Source organism: Amaranthus tricolor, chromosome 1 (genome assembly GCF_026212465.1).
Source record: "Amaranthus tricolor cultivar Red isolate AtriRed21 chromosome 1, ASM2621246v1, whole genome shotgun sequence".
Classification (NCBI taxonomy): Eukaryota; Viridiplantae; Streptophyta; class Magnoliopsida; order Caryophyllales; family Amaranthaceae; genus Amaranthus; species Amaranthus tricolor.
This window is the reverse complement of record NC_080047.1, coordinates 14,949,911-14,968,522: the sequence shown is the minus strand read 5'-3', so window position 1 is coordinate 14,968,522 and position 18,612 is coordinate 14,949,911. Positions and strand designations below refer to the sequence as shown.

General features: G+C 32.3%; 2 protein-coding genes across 3 annotated transcripts; one reads left to right on the top strand and one right to left on the bottom strand.

Annotated features, from left to right (window-relative positions):
• Nucleotides 1-1,839: 1,839 nt before the first annotated feature.
• Nucleotides 1,840-6,734, top strand: LOC130805426 (calmodulin-7). 2 transcript variants are annotated; one of them, XM_057670203.1, is made up of 4 exons: nt 1,840-2,022; nt 3,359-3,728; nt 4,826-4,921; nt 6,427-6,734. In XM_057670203.1, exons 1-4 carry the CDS (start codon nt 1,947-1,949, stop codon nt 6,428-6,430), a joined length of 546 nt encoding a protein of 181 aa, XP_057526186.1. In that variant the 5' UTR covers nt 1,840-1,946; the 3' UTR covers nt 6,431-6,734. The 2 variants fall into 2 exon arrangements, with proteins under 2 accessions (XP_057526186.1, XP_057526190.1); XM_057670207.1 differs by lacking the exon at nt 4,826-4,921 and having other exon boundaries at nt 1,842-2,022; nt 6,427-6,731.
• A 187-nt stretch (nt 6,735-6,921) lies between these two features.
• Nucleotides 6,922-16,005, bottom strand: LOC130805419 (SNF1-related protein kinase regulatory subunit beta-1). Its single transcript, XM_057670198.1, has 5 exons — nt 15,857-16,005; nt 15,465-15,698; nt 11,132-11,310; nt 10,895-11,057; nt 6,922-7,449 (listed from the first exon to the last, which is right to left on the bottom strand). The coding sequence occupies exons 2-5, from the start codon at nt 15,660-15,662 to the stop codon at nt 7,129-7,131; spliced, it is 861 nt and encodes a 286-aa protein (XP_057526181.1). The 5' UTR covers nt 15,663-15,698; nt 15,857-16,005; the 3' UTR covers nt 6,922-7,128.
• Between the last annotated feature and the right edge of the window lie 2,607 nt (nt 16,006-18,612).

The following is an 18,612-nucleotide window of genomic DNA, read 5'->3' as shown; positions in this document are numbered from 1 at the left end:
ATTTAAATTTGGACGCGTAATACTCGCCCGCCAAGATAAATGGGGGTAGTGACACCAAAAAAATGTACGCGAGTATACCCGCTTGCCTGCTTAGTTTAATATTTTAATTATTAAATAATTAACTCTATTGATTATGAAACTAGTAGTCACTTCTACTGTTTAGTACTACTACATACCCAACTTTAGTAATTAGTATTCATACCCACATTAACAATTTTTTTAAACTTATAATGATTGGAGGAGGTATATGTCTGGACTTTGTACTCCGTCGTAAGATAAATCGATGATGCAATGCTTTTGTTGGATCATCCAACTTATTTTTTTATCATGTAATTTGAGTATTTTAAGAGTTTTTATGTATTTGGAATATTTTGGATAATGTATTGTATTTTAATTGTTATTAACACTTAACTTTATAATTTGTATTATATTTTAAATTTTTATATAATAAATACCAGCCTACCCATGGGTTACGCCCGCTTTAAAAATGGGCGGGTAGCGACAAAAAAATATGTCCGCAAATGCGGGCGGGCTTTTGAATGTTTGGGCCCGCGGGTAGATTTTTTAGGTATTACCCGGTTCTCTACCCGCCCAATCCCGCCCATAAACAACTTCAACTAGCTTCAACTTATATTCGTATATATTATATTGATTTGTAATTTTAAACATTAAAAAAAGGAAAAAAATAGGTTCAACTAGTTGTTCGCTATTACCAACAGCAAACAAAAAAGTTTGGTAAAAAAAGGGGTCAAAATCTTTGTTCACTGTTAGTAACAGCAAACAAGCTGAACCTCTACTTTGAGAAAAAACTGCTTATCTTGAAAAATATTTTAAAAATTTGACTATTATTTAATTTTTTTATATTTTTTCAACAATTCTTACTTGAGACCGTCTTTTTTAAAAACGGTTCTCAAAAGCCCAACCCATTATGTTAATTTAAAAAAAAAACTGACGCGCGCGTGTAAGTGTTATGTGAAAAGTCACATAATATATTTGGGGTTACAACAACATTTATTTGGGGTTATAACATAATATATTTGGTGTTATACCACCATATATTTGAGGTTTATAACATAATTAATTTTGGATTATAACATAATATATTTGAAGTTATAACAAATATATATGAGGTTATAACAACATATATTTTTGGTTATAACATAATATATTTAGAGTTGTAACAATGTATATTTGAAGTAATAATATAATATATATGGAGTTATAACAACATACATTTGGGGTTATAGCATAATATATTTGGTGTTATAAAAACACTATATCCTCAAACACAGACTATTATATACCGAATTATATATTATGTTATAACCCCAAATATAATATATTATAACCACAAATATATGTTGTTATAAACTCATATATTATATGTTATAACCTTAAATTATAATATTTTTATAGCTTCAAATATATTGTGTTATAATCCCAAATAAATAATATTATAATCCTCAAATATATGTTGGTATAACACCAAATATATTATGTTATAAATGTCAACTCCAAATATATTATGTGACTTTTCACATTACACTTACACACACGCGTCAATTTTTTTTTTAAATTAACATAATGGACTGAAATTTTGAGAATCATCTTTAAAAAAGACATCTCTCAGAAGAGAGACCAATATTATTTTTTGCTTATTCATTTCAAATTTTAAAAAATGGGCCGAAGAATCTGATACCAAACTCCAATATTGAAGTAATTGGGCCCAACCTTTCTTCCCTCTTCTTTTATCTCACCTTTTGGTTTTGGTTATGATTGTCTTGTCGTAACTCTCGGATTCATTAATATTCGCGACTTCTGATTATATAATACCCTCTCACCTCTCCCATTCATTTTCCTATTAACTTCTTTCAAAGCCTCGTCTTCCTTCCTTCCTTCATTCTTCTCTCTTTCTCCTCTTTGATCTCTTTCTCTCTCCCGTTACAATGGCAGATCAACTTAGTGATGATCAGATCTCCGAATTCAAGGAAGCTTTCAGCCTATTCGACAAGGATGGCGATGGTTTGCTTTCCTCTTTTCGCTTCATTTTTCTTTGATTGCTCATTACTTTCGATTATTATGCCTTTTTTCATCTTTTCTTCTGCAGATCTTGTTTTCTGTTGCTGTGATTTGGATTTTCTTATGATTATATCATGCTTTTGTTACCGATTCGATTGATGCTTTGAGTTTATTTAGATCTTGTATTTGATATTTATATGGATATTTGTGTTAGATGAAGCAATAGAATGTGGTTGGTATGATGAAAATTGCATGAAATTTGGGGTTTTTTAAGCTGCTGGCTTGTGATTGGGTACTTGAATTATCCAGTGAATCGAATCTTTTCTCATCACACAGATTTTGAGTCACATTTTTGCGTTGTGATGACGCTAGGATAAATTATGTAAATGATGTTGAACATTATAGGTAACAAACAAAAGACCAAAACAGGTCTACTATTTTGAGCTTTGATTCCTAAGGTCTTTGACAAGTTTTCCCTACCCCTTAGTCGTTATGGATACTTGCAAGGTGGCTGACCTTGTATAATACCAAAATTATGCCTCTTTACATTCTTTTACATTACTTTATCTCTACTGTAATTGCTTAGGCCCTAGCGATTCAATTATGTTACAAGGACGTGGGTAGGTTTTTTTTTTTTTTAATTTCTTGGTTCGCGCGTTTGATAGTGTTTCATAATGTATACTTCGTTGTTGGTTTTATAATAAGCTTGTTAGGATAATTCAACTTTGCCGTTTCAACACCGACTTGTTCTTTAGTTGTATTTTGGTGTTGGTTGAGGCGATGAACTATAGAGGGGAGGAAGAGGGTTATCCTGTTTGTCTGAACTTGATAACAATGTCCATTGTAACATATAACGATGTGAATGCTTTCAGTAGATTTTTCTTAAAATTTTGTTTAAGGTTGTTAGCTACGTAACTTGAAGGGTATAGAAAATTATGATATTTTTTTTGGTTGATTACCTTTTCCTTTAGCATTTGGTATCTGCCTATCTGGTATAGAGCATTTGGCTTTGTTTGATATGTTATGATCATTACTCTTGAATAATGTACAATTGGGTGTACAGTACCCTTTTTTTGGATTTATAGCTCCTATTCTATGCTCATTCAGCACCCACCTATACATTTTACCTACTTTTTGGATTTACAGCTCCTGTTTTGCCTTTTCTTGCTGTTACTGTTTTGTAAGCTTCTTCTTTTTGGTCATTTTTTTTTTAACATTTAAACCTAAAAGAATTTGCTTAGTATGCTTTAGAAAGATAATTTGTGCATGTTTGTTATGATACTTTGATTCTTGCTCTCTAAGGCGTGCTAGTGATGTGATTTTTTTCCTTCTCCTAAAGGTTGCATCACCACCAAGGAACTTGGAACTGTGATGCGTTCACTTGGTCAAAACCCGACTGAAGCAGAGCTCCAGGACATGATAAATGAAGTAGATGCTGACGGAAACGGTACAATTGACTTCCCAGAGTTTCTCAACCTCATGGCCAGGAAAATGAAGGACACTGACTCAGAGGAGGAGCTTAAGGAGGCTTTCAGAGTTTTTGACAAGGATCAAAATGGTTTCATTTCTGCTGCTGAGCTTCGCCACGTGATGACAAACCTTGGTGAAAAGCTGACAGATGAAGAAGTTGATGAAATGATCCGTGAGGCAGATGTAGATGGTGATGGCCAGATCAACTACGAGGAGTTCGTCAAGGTTATGATGGCCAAGTGAGAATCATCCGAGTCTTTTTACTCAAACCCTTGAACTAAATACAGGACAGGGGCAGATAAGTTGGATGAGATTTCCGAATTCTATCTCCTTTAGGTCAAACTCATATGGCACTATTATTAGTTTTTTTGATGATGGTTTGTTTTCGTTGCTTGCATCAATTGTGTAGGTAATCTTATGTGCTATCTTCTTATTTGCCCCTGTCTTGAGTTCTAGAAGTTTCTGGGTTGATAGATTTTTGCTACTCTATTTAAATTTCAAGCTTTGGTATTATGAAACTAGAACAATTGGATTCAATTTTATGGCTTTTCGTAGCTGACTTTTGATTATATCTTAAAACCAACAAGGTTTATTTTTATTATTGATTGATTAGATCATTGTGTTTGCATTTTCTCACTTTGGTACGTCACCCAAACCGTCGAGGCAATATGGTCTATGATTTGGTTGTAGATGCAAATTGCTGGCTGAGCTATAATATAATGGGATTATCTGTCTAGTAAAGAGGATGAATCCAGCGTGAATAACCAAAATGCACATGGGCACATGTGTGGCAACCCAAAGTTGTATTTTAGATATTTGGTACACATTATTATTACAACTTTGATGAAAATTCCGCTATTTATTGGTAATTTGAGATAGCTGCTCAACCGATTCATGGTGTTTTGGACAACCCAGCTGTTTATCAAAAATTCCGCTTTCTTACATGAAAATTGAATGTAAAAGATTAAGTCGTTTTGGGATCAGATCAGTTAGCCATTAATAAAGTTAGAATAAATGAACCTAGTTTGTGTTGTGTTATCTTATTGTTAAGTGAGTATGATTCTTGTGTTGTGGAGCATCATACACTTTGTTCCTCTATGATTGGTATTGTTTTTCTCTGGTAAACGTTGAAATCATCTTTTTAATCATCGAATCTTATACACTGTGTGGTGGTATATTGTGTTATAAATTAAGAAAACCAATTCATAAAGAAGGAAACTTTTCCATGCTAATAATATTAGTCATTATAAAATAGTATTATGGAGGGGAGTTATACGTATCAGACAGACTATCAGGTATGGGGTGATAATCCTGCTGGTGAATGGTGATGCCTCAGGCGGAGAAAAGTTAAAATGGAAGAGAGTCGACGGCAGAAAAAGTCTAAGCGTAATTGGAAGACCCGCTGTAAATCTTGCTTCTGCTCGCGTATTCTGTGCGTTTCTTTCCCTTTTAACTCCCATTCTTATTACCTTCAAATTTGAATCACTCGCCTTTTCAGTTTAAAAATGAAAGAAATGAGTGGGCAGGAAAGATTAGTGTGTTTTCCTTCAAGTTTTTTCAATATTAAAAGAATTTATCTTTTTTAAATATAAATGAGCTTTTTCTTTCAATTTCATTTCAATCTCTTCGTTTTCCTTTTCTTTTTCTCTATCTCCATATTATCAAATGTTGTGTAAAAGTTGTGATTTCAACGAATAGAAAAATATTTTATACTATTTTCTTCGAACTTTAAATTCTACTTCAATCATCCAAACCTAAATTAATGAGTTTTTTAATTTATTTTTGCTAATAACTTTTATATAATTATTGTTAAGTTACTTTTTCAAAATAAAATTTCAGATGTGTTTAAAGCCATGCTAGGAAATAGACATGTTTGGAGTACAAAGTACAAACGATAGCGTTAGGGTTGGAAACTAAAAAAAGACATGTTACTGTGTTGCCAACCATCTTACAAGAAAGAGTAATACTCCCTTCCGTAGTTAAGAAATTGCAACACTTATTAATAATGTTAAAGAAAATATAGTAGGAAATCATAAAATTGTGTATAGTATTAAAAGTGAGAAAATATAAGATGTGTAAATATAAATCAAAGTGACAATTCAAAATAAAAATTTTGAAATTAAAAAAAAAAATAAAAAGTGTCTGATTAAAAAAAATTCACTTTTCTATAGTAGTTAAACTTTTATGTTGGGCTACCGGCTACCGGCTACCACTTATTCCAAAGCTTTTATTCCCACTCTAATTATAGTCACTCCGAATGAAGAGAATTTGTTGGTCCTCACTTATTCTTTCCATTCCATTTGAAATTATATTCTACAATTTTCAAATAATAAAATTTTAGTGTATCTATTTATTATTTTAAAAAAATGTCTATCTTATTAGAAAAAGAAAAATGTTCCCATGAGTATTTTTTTTATCAAAGATCCATTGATTCTCTTGATCAATAAAAAATAAGAATCTAATTCTTTATTTAAACATTGATAAAGAAAATAAAAGTTCTTTGCCACTAAATTGTTATGATATGCAACATATTCCAAATGAGAATGTCCAATATATTAACTTTATTACAAAGCAAAAATAATTGTGACTAGATTCTCTTTATAATATCTTTTTCCCTACTTTACTCTTTTGCCAAGGGAATGAAAAAACGAGGTGAAAATCAAATTCCAGATTTTTCTTTTTTATTATGATAAAACTCGATACTTCCTAGTCTCTGTCCACTTTATTCTTTATTCTTGGGTTTGCTTGACCGCAAAATTTATACTCTCATTGCTACATTTTTCCATTTTTCTTTTCTTTTTAATTCTTTTCATTGTTTTCTTTTACGCAAAACTAAGAAATATAAATAAAATCTTCAAAATTCGACGGTCTTTCTCTGCCCATTTGTAGTTATTAACCATTTGAAGCCAATTCTTACAAGCTAGTTGTGAACTACAGATAAACATGGTGAAGAATGGGATCTGAAGACAGTCGAGCACGTAGCAGCGAATTGTCGACAGAAGCTAGCATCAACAATAACACAACCTAACCATTGCGTACTTAATCATATTCTTTCCGGCTACTCTTGTGAGAATCCGTCTCTCAAAGAGACGACCTCAAAACAAGAAGCCTACTCTTAATTTGTATTTAGCTCATATATCTGATGCGTCTGTCGGAGAGACTGTCTCTCACACCAATTTATGTATTCTTTTTCATTTGTAACTTGGGATTCATGTAATGAAATGCACAACTTCAAAAGCTCAAAGCTAAATGAATATGCAGTTTCCATGAAATAGACGAGACTCAAACATGTCGACTCTTTGAAAGCAATTTCCAAACTCCATAATTTCTTGAGCCAACCTCGACTTCTGTCCTGTACTTTGATCTCAAGTCTCAACACATGCACATAATTTACAATTGACTTTACAACGTGAGCATACAATGATTAGAAAAGTTCAAAAATTGCTAACCATACAAAGAAATGTAATGAGACGAGTATGTGTTCACTATTAACAGTTTTAATTTCACACGTTCATGTACTTTACATGGTATTGACACCCACCCAAATGAGGAAATACAAAGGGAAGGGGAAAACTCGAAATTAAACCAAAGGGATTGGAAGGGAAAAAGAAAGAAAAAAACACAAAAAGGGGCCAATTTTTACCTTCTTAATGGCTTGTATAGGATAGCAGTGATATATTTTGATTGAAATCTATGGGTCAAACCAAGAGCAATTACTGACTGAGTGGCAGCCCACCCTTTTTCTATAAAAAGATGGTTCAGCATAACATGTTGGGGCCTCGACAATGGGGCTTCATCTGAACTTTGTATGCCAAGGACTCTCAACTGTAGCTGGGACGGTACTATCATTGGCTCCTTTGAAAAATCATCTTCATCTGGAAATGAATGACTATAACTCGAGTCTGGTGATGGTGGCGGCTCAAATTCAGCTACACTATCTAGGCTTTCTGGTACATAGTCCTGCATATATAAAGTGTATAAAACCTTTTAAATATCTTAACATTCTAGAGAAAATTTTCCATGACCGCAATCTGAGCTTATCCATACTTCAATAGCTATCGTTTTGTGTTTTATATAGGCTTTATCTACCGGCTTAAACATTCGAAGATGAGCACAATGCTAACGATGCAGAGCAGCCTTCCTACACAATCCAGTTCCCTAACTGTATCATAAGCACTGACATATCTACATAGTAGACATGTTATGATGCAAAAGCAGAATTAGCAAACTTTGACATAATAAAACATTAGAGATGTAACTATGTGGCATCGATTGGGTTGGGCTTAGTTAAAACCTGAACGATGTTTCATATAATGGTAGGGATATACATGGGTGTATCATGTTTATCAAGAACAAATTAAACAAATTTTATATTACTAATTTGCAGATCGAGTCAATTTGAATCAAAATTACCTAATTTCAGATATGGTGATGCTATTCTGGAATGCATCAGTTTTGCAAATTCTACAGCACCCACACCCCATAAAAATCATACTTTGTACTCACTGGAAAGAGATATAGAGCTTTCATGTCACTTTCTATTCTAAATCCCTCAATCCCTCAGCTTTCATGTCACCCTTAATCCCATAAAATTCATAGTGTATATCTTCTATTAGCTCATCCTTTTATATGTTCTTCGTCTCATATTGAGCATATAGCCTTAAGTTGTGTAGTTAAAGGCAATTATTCAAGACCTTATACAAGTATCTAGTCTTTACATACTATCTTGTACTCTATAGCAATACACATTAAGATAACGATTTAAAATTGCACATAAAACCTTATTGTCAATAGAGGACTCCTCTTCTAGTTTCTCCTATAAAATGAAATATGAAACACAATATTTCATATCTAGAGTTCAAAATGGTCATGGTTACACTAGACAGTGGATGGTTGAATCAAAGTAAGGAACTCCTCGAGAGATAGAGTACAGTTGTTGCAACAGATAAAAACTAGACCTTGACCCGTTGACCGCTTGGCCTGTTAACTGATCTTTGTCAAATGATATGACGTTGAACGTACTTGTTTCTGCTTCCAAGATAAATAATCAAGAGATTCATCCCCATCCAATAGAACGGAACAGAAGTTAAAAAATCAGCGAAATGTACTACCGAACACACACTATTGACATGAGGAAACCCTAGATTGGCTGATAAAACTAATGGGTTCAAGGAGAAAAAGAAACCAAGTCAGGGGGGTGTAGGAAATTTTTCATTCTGTACAAGACATCAGGGAGAGACTATCCAAGAATAAGAAGCTAACTTGTTAGCATTAACGTTGGCAAGAACAAAAAGTATCTGTGAAGTGCTCACGTATATTCAATTTTGGGTGATGAAGATTAGCGAAAGATGATCACAACTTCGTTAAGTACTGAGGAGGAGAAAATTAGGGAAATCAGGAATGCAAAAAGAAGATCAGAGAATGGCTTTAGAAAGAAATCTGCAATAGGCTGGATCATCCAATGATCCAATAATGACAATTCACATACATTTATAAGAAATGATGGAGGAGGAGGTAGGGAAATGTTTCAAAACTTTGCAACACACACTAAGGTGATAGGGATCCTAGAGCCTTGACATGCAATTGTAATCAGTACAAAGTGAGCCACTTTACCTTGAAATAAAGATTCTGACCTCTGTGAGAAATAACAGTTTGCATCTCACTCCAGATATATAAAAGTGCTGGGTCTGTGCAAGAAACCAGCCCAAAACAGATATCCGTTTCACCTATGCTAGAAGGCCCAAGAAGAAGTCACTAGAAGATGGTTGAAGCCACCAATTGTTGCTAACCTGGGAGATAATTACAGTTTTGAGGGTAGGGGGTAATATAGTAAATCTAGAAGAAAGTTTGTTAAGAGTTTGTTAGCCTAGCTACCTTGTTAAGAGCATACTTGAGAAAGTTTGTTATGAATCTGTTTATATAATAAGAGAATGGGGTAGAAGGGGAGGCAGGCAATTTTTATTAAACACATCGTGTCACTGGGAGAGCACCTTCCTCTCGAAAGAAGGGTTTTGTAATACTCAATCACTGTGTGATAATAGCAATCCACATTCTCTGAATCGTTCTTCCTTCTTTTTTTTTTCTGTTTGTAACCCTTTGATTCCCAGCAGTCTGTCAAGCCTTGAGCTTTAGAACCCAGGCACACTTCATCGAAACGCTAGTATACAGACAGCAGCAACTGTAAATGGTGCTCATTCTTAATGGTGAACAAAATAATGCTCCTTATAGGCTAAGAATTAATTTGGAAATCTTAATAGTGAGCAAAACTTGTTCAAGCCTTGTGAATTTTCACAAAAATATTCATGAGGTGAACATCTCCATGAACAAAAGTGGGGACACATGTCCTAAAAGCATTGGTTGACACTAACAATTTTTAATTCCAAATTCATACACGTAAAGTGCATAAAAATCACTCATAAATAACAAATAATCTTGATAAGAGACCCATTTTGCTTTGTTTCGTAACAAAAAACCCACATTTTTGGAGCTTTTTTCTATTACTTGGCAAAAAAAGTTAGGAGAGAAGATGATGAGATTTATTTCCTTTGTTTGCTACTAAGAAAAGTTTTTTAGTTTCTTTATTTTATTTTTTTCACTTAAGATGGATCTATAAAAAAAATGTCTCGTTACATGTTAAAACATTCAAATAAATATGAAAAGTATGTTGACATTCAGAATACATGATAGCCAAACTATTGAATCTTCAATCTTCTCCACACAGCATTCTCCTATAGCTGTTTCATACACATAGCTGGAATGCTTTCTACACTAACGCTTTGAAATTTGAATAACATTTTTGGAAGGAAATGAAGGGAAGGAGAGAAAAGGGAAACGAAGGAAAAGGGAGATTGATGTGTGTTCCTTCCAAATCTTTCCAATTTTGAAATTATTTGTTTTGAATAAAATGTGAAGTAGTTTTTTCTAATTCATTTCCCTCCATTTCCCTCCCTTCCACTAATGGTATCCAAATGAGGGAAATGAAATCCTTCTATTCCCCTCTCTTTCCTTTCCCTCCATTCCCTCTATCCAAACATAGTGTAAAGGAAATCCTAACTCTTCAAACAGAAGCCATTCATGAACAGGAAGCTATGATGAAATCAACATCATTATGTACAACCAACACATTCATCCATCAGAAAAACATCCAAGTAACATGTACACCAAAATTAAAAAGTTAGTGAACCGGAACCATTTTGTATTGAAAACGGTTATTTTTTTCCATCATACCATTTAGGTAGGCTACACAGCAGATAAATGGAGCTAAGTATGTTTCTCATAGAAGCGAAGATTGGTAGGTTTAAACGGACAATGACGAAACTCAATGCCACACAAAACATGTGTTTAGACCATTTAAACAGAAGTTTCATACCAGAGAATTTTTTTTCAAAAAAAAAGTTTTACTCACATGAACATCAAGGACATTACAATAATGTCCCATCTCACTTGAAACATGAGGTAGATCTGGTGTATACCGTGCCTCACCATCAACGATAAATTTGTAATGATAAATGCCTGATGGTAGAACTAAAAGAATAGCATGATCCTTGCCTGATCTTTGCAGAGTCTTCCTGCAAGGTGCATATTTGAATCAAATAATCATGTGTTAAACCATCTTTAAGTCAGAGCTACTAACAACAATTACCTTGATGTCCAATTATCCCAGGAACCTTCCACAGCAACATTATTACCTCCAAGATTCCAAATGATCACAGTAGGAATGCCTTTTTCAGGTGGCTGATCAGCAGCTCCAGGCCACTGTGTCTGCCACATACCATTATGAAAAAAACTGCCATCATCCTTATCCAAAGGAGCCACAGGAAGCTGCAAAGCATTATCATAATTATTGGGATTTTTAATGAGGACACAACATTTGATATCTTGCTAAATTTAACTCAAAATGATAGCAACGACTCACTGAAAGGGTCAAAAGAACTAAATGAATTGCGGACTTGTTACGATATGTAGGTCGTTATAAGGTATCATTTATGTAACAGTGTTTCTTCTCACACTATAACCCTTCAAAAGCTTTTTGAAATGGAAAGACAGTCTTAAACTTGGAGTCTTTTCTCCCCATACGAACTGAACTGAGCTTATTGCATAAAATGATGATATGAAAGTGAAAGTGATGGGCAAACTAAACTAGAACTGAAAATAAGTTAGGGAGAAGAGGCCCTTAATCATGCCGATCAAAAAACTTGCAGAAACAAAACATAGAAGAAATTGTCCATCTACTTTGAAAATACTACTCTGTGATCAAATATATAATAGCTGATAAAGACGAGATAGTATCTTGTATATATTAAACCATCTGCAAACAGAATACAAAATGGACACCCATAACCATAACAAAGAAAGTTTTTTATGAGCCTAGAAAAAAGTATGACACTCTTACAGCTGTTCATTTCATCATAAAGGGCACAACAACCGTTGCTCTTCTTATCTGGATACACAGATCTAGAGGTAAAAAGGGCGATATTTTGCACTATGTTTCGGATAGGATGATCTTGGTGAGTCTAAGAAAAACAAGAACAAATGAAAATATAAAGATAGGCCACAACAACCTAAACACAAGGTACTAACTTTGGTGGGGATTTTAGCTACATGACACAGCACCTATCCTTAAAGCTATTGTTTGTAACATTTAAATACAAACAATAGGGAGTAAGCACTAGCAAATCTAATAAGACATCAAATTGGATTTTTGTTCAAAATCAAGTAAGCTTTACTCAAATGTATTAAGATGACTTAGCTCTATATTTATAGAACAGACACATAGCTATTGCATGACATGATCAGACCCTAAAACAGTCCTCCAACTATCCAAGTAGAAGACTCTCCAACTGCTTGTAACTCCTACATCAAAACAGCATGTAAAGTACTAAACTAAAGCTGAAATAAAACTCCTAACGATCATCGCCGGTTCTTAGGGCATCCCGGGTAGCCGACTGTCTCGCGGTCTAGGGCCCCCAGAAATAAGGCGCCTTAAATATTAAATGGTGTCGTTCAAGCCTGATTCTGAGCAACACTTTTTAAGTGATTTGTTTGAAACCTTTTTTATATTTAAAGTAATATAATGTTACAATAAATTTTGTCTTGAATTATTTTTTTTGAAGTGGAAAAAAATTTAATAATAATGAGCCCCATTTTAAAACACATCGCAAAAATAAGTAGGGTCTCCAAAATCTTTGCTCTGCCCTTGCTAAAGATTCTATAATGATGCCTACTTGCTCTATGGAACAACCTTAAATGAGTTACTACAAGTTTATTATTAAGCTTTAATGATAATTGAAAGTTAGAATTATGCAAAGAACTTCTTCATCTTGTACTAGTTATACTTCAAATGATGATTTTGATGTTGGTTTAACGCTAATTGAATAAGCACTTCAATGAACATTAACTTGTAACACCATTTCCAATAATAAGGACTTAGTCATTTAGGCGTGTAGCATTGGCTTCTTCAATGCTTGTACATTTAAGCTTTTAACCCACTTGACTACTACCATAACAAAGTGCATAACACCCACTTTAGTGATGTGCTCTCGTCATTCAACAATCCATGATAATAATGTCCAAATGTATATGAAACGCCCATGATCAATGTTTAAAGAAATGTAACCCAATGATCAATGGTCTAATAAACACCCACCTTCAATGGACTCCAAATAAGCATGTATTTTCCCTTCAAAGATGTACCAAAAATCAGCGAGTATTATCCAAGCATTTCCAAAGATTAATGCTTAACTTTTCGTTCATCACCTTTATGTATACAATACTCTTTAGACTAGGACTTTTTGGATGCACTCGAGAATGTTTGGATTGTAGACATATGATGAACGTATAGGACTAACATTTCGTAGCCCAAACTTGAACCTTTCTATCACAAAGGTTGTCCAAATGTGATGAGTATTTAATAGCTAGGGACATGAAAGTCAAATATCTCAAACCACCAACAAACATGAGCTATTGATGTGCTTGGATTCACATCCAATATACATGCAATCCTTAAAGTGTCCCAATGGACTAAGACTAATTGTCAATGGCTTCATTGTTAGAAAAAACTGTTAAAAATCGCATTCCAAGTCTCACTTACAACATTGTTTTTCTTTCAGCATAGGTAAGAAGACCTATCTTCTATGGTCAAAAGACTTGATCAACAAGTGAAAGCAAAAAATTAATACAAAAAGGGAACTAGAAGTCAACTAAAACGGAATGGCCAACCTTCATAAATTCCACCGATGAGAATATAATGATAATGGAACATCCTTATATCTTCTATAGTGCCATGTGCTACATATAGTGTGCCTACCTCATTACCATAACTTGTTTTAGAATTTAAAATACAAACTACTGCATCCCACCTGAACTTCTCCATTTTGTCCAAACTTGATTTTTGTTATTACAAGGGCAATGGTTACCAACATCTAATCATCCCACACTTTTCCTAGGCGGGGAGCCACTTAATGACATTTTAGTAATAGAGTGTTGTTTTGTTCAATCTTATCAACTTGGATATAGTTACTTACCCTTGTTCTATGAACATTTTCCTTATCATGTTTCACATGGTCTCAAATGTACTTGGTACATCTTTAACCATCAATACTTTGATCACATTACATTACATTACCCCAATGCCTTTAAGTGGCTAAGTGGGTTTAGGGAGTCAGATGTACGCAACCTTAACACTATTGAAGAGATTGTTTTTTATTGATCCTTGGTAGCAAACATCATGTACAACTTTACATATATAAGAAGTGCACATGATTTAATGAGTCATTAGAATAAAGTCCATTATAATCCAAAATCAAAAACCATAAATCTGAACCCCAACGATATAAGGACATCAGTCAAAATTCTCTGATTGCATATTAGTAAAAATTCTGAAATTTTGAGATTTGGAAAGGCACCTTAGCAAGGATTCAACATGAGCCTACCGATGCCATACTCAATTCCCTAATAGAGCCACAAAATCTCAAGATGCAATGTTATAATCACCAGGTTGAGGAGGAATAAGTGTTCATGAGCTTCATGAGAGTTATCATGAATTAGAGGTAAAAAAAAAAAACAAAAAGACGGAATATAGTTATGGTAAAAGGAAGAAGAACTGCGCAAATGAGGACCAGGCGTTATCCCCTTTGATTACATATTACCCCGAATCCCGATATGACAGTAAAAGTTAGGTAACTGCCTCTTCAACAAAAACTATTCCAGAACCCAACTGTCCAATCAACTATTTATATTTGAACTCCGGTACCTCCAAGTAATTTCCCACACTCCAACCTACAAAAAGGTGAACACCAACATAACCAATATGTACCCTAACACACTCTCTCTTACAATGGGTAGTAAAAAGAGTCCAGTGTACATAACTCAATAATAGCCTTTTAATAAGGAGCGGTCATCTATTTGATTATGAAATGCAAACACATATAAAAGCTATTGTCCATTACATTCCAAAAGCCAAAGAACACATAAACCCAAACTCCATGAAAATGGACGAGTAAACATGAAGTAATTTACTTTGAACAAAAAGCAAAAGTAATTAATTCTAGTGTCTAGGGATTAAAGAGGACTAATGACACTATAACAAAACCTAAGGAGAATGCTAACCAACTCACCTGTGTGTGTGTATGCTTCATCCCTAATAAAGTGGAGGCAAGAAGTGATCGTGATACCCATTCTCATTTCATTACCAAACACCATTAAGAATCTCCTATTTAGGTCGGATTGGGAGGGTTATGTAAGCAACCTTACCTTGTTAGTAATAACAAACGCATACCCAATTTCTAATTCCATGAATCATACATAAATAATGTCAAATTACAGGTCAACAAACTCATGTTAAAAACACTTTCCTTAACCTTTCATCCTCCTGTTAGGGTATTACCCATATGCTAATATACAACAAACCAACTCACAAACAGGTATAATATGATAAATGAAAAGAAAGTGATAATTTGACTTTAGAATAAGAAAACCTGAGGAGTGAACATAAGAGGCGATCGAGAACGACGAGGACTCTCAGGCGGTGAATTAGACATAGATTCTGAAGAATTATTATGACCATGTTGATATGATCGTGGATGTGGGTGATTTACATTAGCTGTAAGGTAATCTGCTGCATTACCTATACTATTATTGCTTCCTTCTTCTTCTCTTCCATTTGCATTACCCATTGGCAAATCTCAATAATTTTCTTCTTTTTTAAAGATCTGTGTATAAATCAAATCAAATCAATCATAGTAATCAATAATCATACAATACAACTTATAAAAAAATGATGAATGAATATTTGTTTGTAAAAATGATATTTTATGGCGCCATGGCGGAGAAAGATTCAAAGTATAAGGTCAGAGATGGGATAAATTACCAAGCGACCGGCAATGGCGTCCACCGATGGGAATGGTAGTTGGATTTGAACTCTTAATTTTAGTTTTATCCTGAAAAGATTTGAGGCAAGTTTGGTTTGGAAAGGTATGTTGTCTAGTCAACCCAAAGGAAAAAAAAAATCATATCTATTATGACATGGATCCATTAAAGAACCTAATTCTAATGAATTTGATTATTTGTTTAATTTTAAACACTTTTAAAGTTTAGTTTTAAAAATTGACTCAAAAGTTTTCTTTTACTAAATATAGATATTATAAATTAAAAAATATAAACATTTAGAGTTAAGTTGTTTGGATTTCAGATTTTCAGTTTGACATTAATTTTACCATTGATTTCATATAAGTGACCTTTGACTTTAATTTAAATTTTAAATCTTGTTTAAATTCACTTTCTTATTTACTTATATATACATTTTATGTTAACATGAGTAAAAATCTTGTTTAAGTCTTTGCAAAATAAACGTCGCGATTATCCTTCTAAGGTGCTTAGGTTGAAAATTCGTTCGAAATAAATAGTTATAGGTCAATTTTTTAACATGCAAATCGAGAAAATATTGAATGTGGTTTTCACTAGTGCTAATAATTTTTTCGAAAAATAAATATCACGATCAAATTTATGGGGCTTCTAATTTATAAATTCGATCAAAATGGGTACTCATACGTTGAGTTTTCCGACACGCAGGTCGGGATCATATATAGCGACTTTTTACATGTGTTAAAGATTTCTTTTCAAAAAATGGACATCGCGATTGATTTGCATACTGCGAATTAAGAAAATAACTCACGTTGTTTTTACACATTCTAACGACTATGTTAAAATAAATAAGTAATTTAAAAATTAATTTTAAATATCAAAATAAAGTTAATATTAAAATAGCTAAGCATTTATATTTATAAATTTAAAATGAATAATAAATTGTATTTTTAAAAAATAAAAATAAAGTCAAAGGTTACTTATTTAAAGTCAAAGGAAAATTTAAGTCAAACAGGTTATATTGGCTATAATTCGTAAAAATAAATACCGTTGTTATTTCTAAAAGTCCCAACTCAAAGGTCATTTTAATAAATAATTCAGTTTTAATTGTTGTAAAGTGTATTTTTACTTAAATATATTCAATTTCAATATAATAAGTATTAATTTAGAGTTTCTCTATAAATGGAAACAATATTTAACAAAATTGAAATTTTTGTCATGCGAACTAAAAATTATATAGTCAATTTTGTGCGATAATATCATCTTGCACAATATGTTATTGAGGCCTTGAAGGTAGTTTTTATGAGATAAGTAGGTGTCTTATTAGTAAAAATTGATTATTTGAAAAAAGAAAATTTGAAAAGTATATTCTAATAAATATAAGATGGATATAATTTTATTAATAGTATCACTCTAGTGATGATATTAAATAAGATTATTCTAATAAGAAAATGAAACGATTTTAAAATATATTGAAGTAATATTCTTTGAAATATGTTTTTAAAATTTGTTTATTGTGTGATTTGTCTTCCAATAATAAAATAATTTTATTTTCAAATATATATTTTAGCCTATACAATCCTAAGAATTGCATAGATTATTTGATTTGTAAGTCTTTCATCCTATCATATTTATCACTTTCTGCACAAATCATTAGATATTAGTTAGGTTACAAACAAATATAAATTACAATTAGCTTTCTAATTAAATAAATGAGACTATTAATGAACGATCCAATAAAAAAATAGAATATTTTTGCTGAGATAATATAAGAAGTAATTAATTATAACAAATAATAATATTAATAATAATAATTTATTTTTATTATTATTATATTTTATATTATAGAAAGAGACTTTACAAGAAGTTGGTGCGGAGTCATAAGCTAAACGCTCACCCCTTTTAAATAAAAAAACTAGTCTTTAAAAAATATATGTCTACGATCGGCAAAATTATTATTATTATTATTATTATTATTATTATTATTATTGTCAAAATTATTTAGATGAAGGTTGTGGGCCCACGTTGGTCGAAAAAGAAAGTGGAAAGGCAAAATATGCCAGTGTTTATTTCTTATGTTTATCCGGTCTGTATCATTCCACTGTCTCCATCTCTTATCTATTTCAATAAGTATAATATAATAATATGAATATCCTACCGTTATCCATTTCCATATTTTTATTTCCATGCGAGTTAAAGAAAAGTAGAATTTTTCAAATGAGAGTAAAAATAAAACAGATAATTAGGATATTATTTTTATTATTTAATACACTTAATAGAGATAACTTGAAAACTATAAGCATTTCAAATAATAATAAAATTAATGGTAAAATATGAGGACACAAGCACTAAAATGTTTAGTGAGAAATATTTAAGAATCATAATTACTATAAAAATGTTAAAATAAATTTAATGGAAAATATATAGGAACTATAATCAATAAAAAATATTAAAATTAGGATGACCAAGGCTAATTGTATTCGATAAAAATGAAATAAAACAGAAAAATTATTTATGAGAATATCAATTAAAATACCTCAAAACAGCAACTGAAAAATTAGAATTTTATTTTTGAAATCTCCAAATATATCTTTGTGAAAAATGATGCTATACTAGAGTTCGAACAATGTGTTTCAAACTCCAATATTGCTAAGATCGAATGTATGAAGTCTTGTGACAAATAAATTATGCTATCAATAATATCAATGTTTGTAAGAGAAAATAATGCAATAAAAACGACACAAAAGATTTAACGAGGTTCAC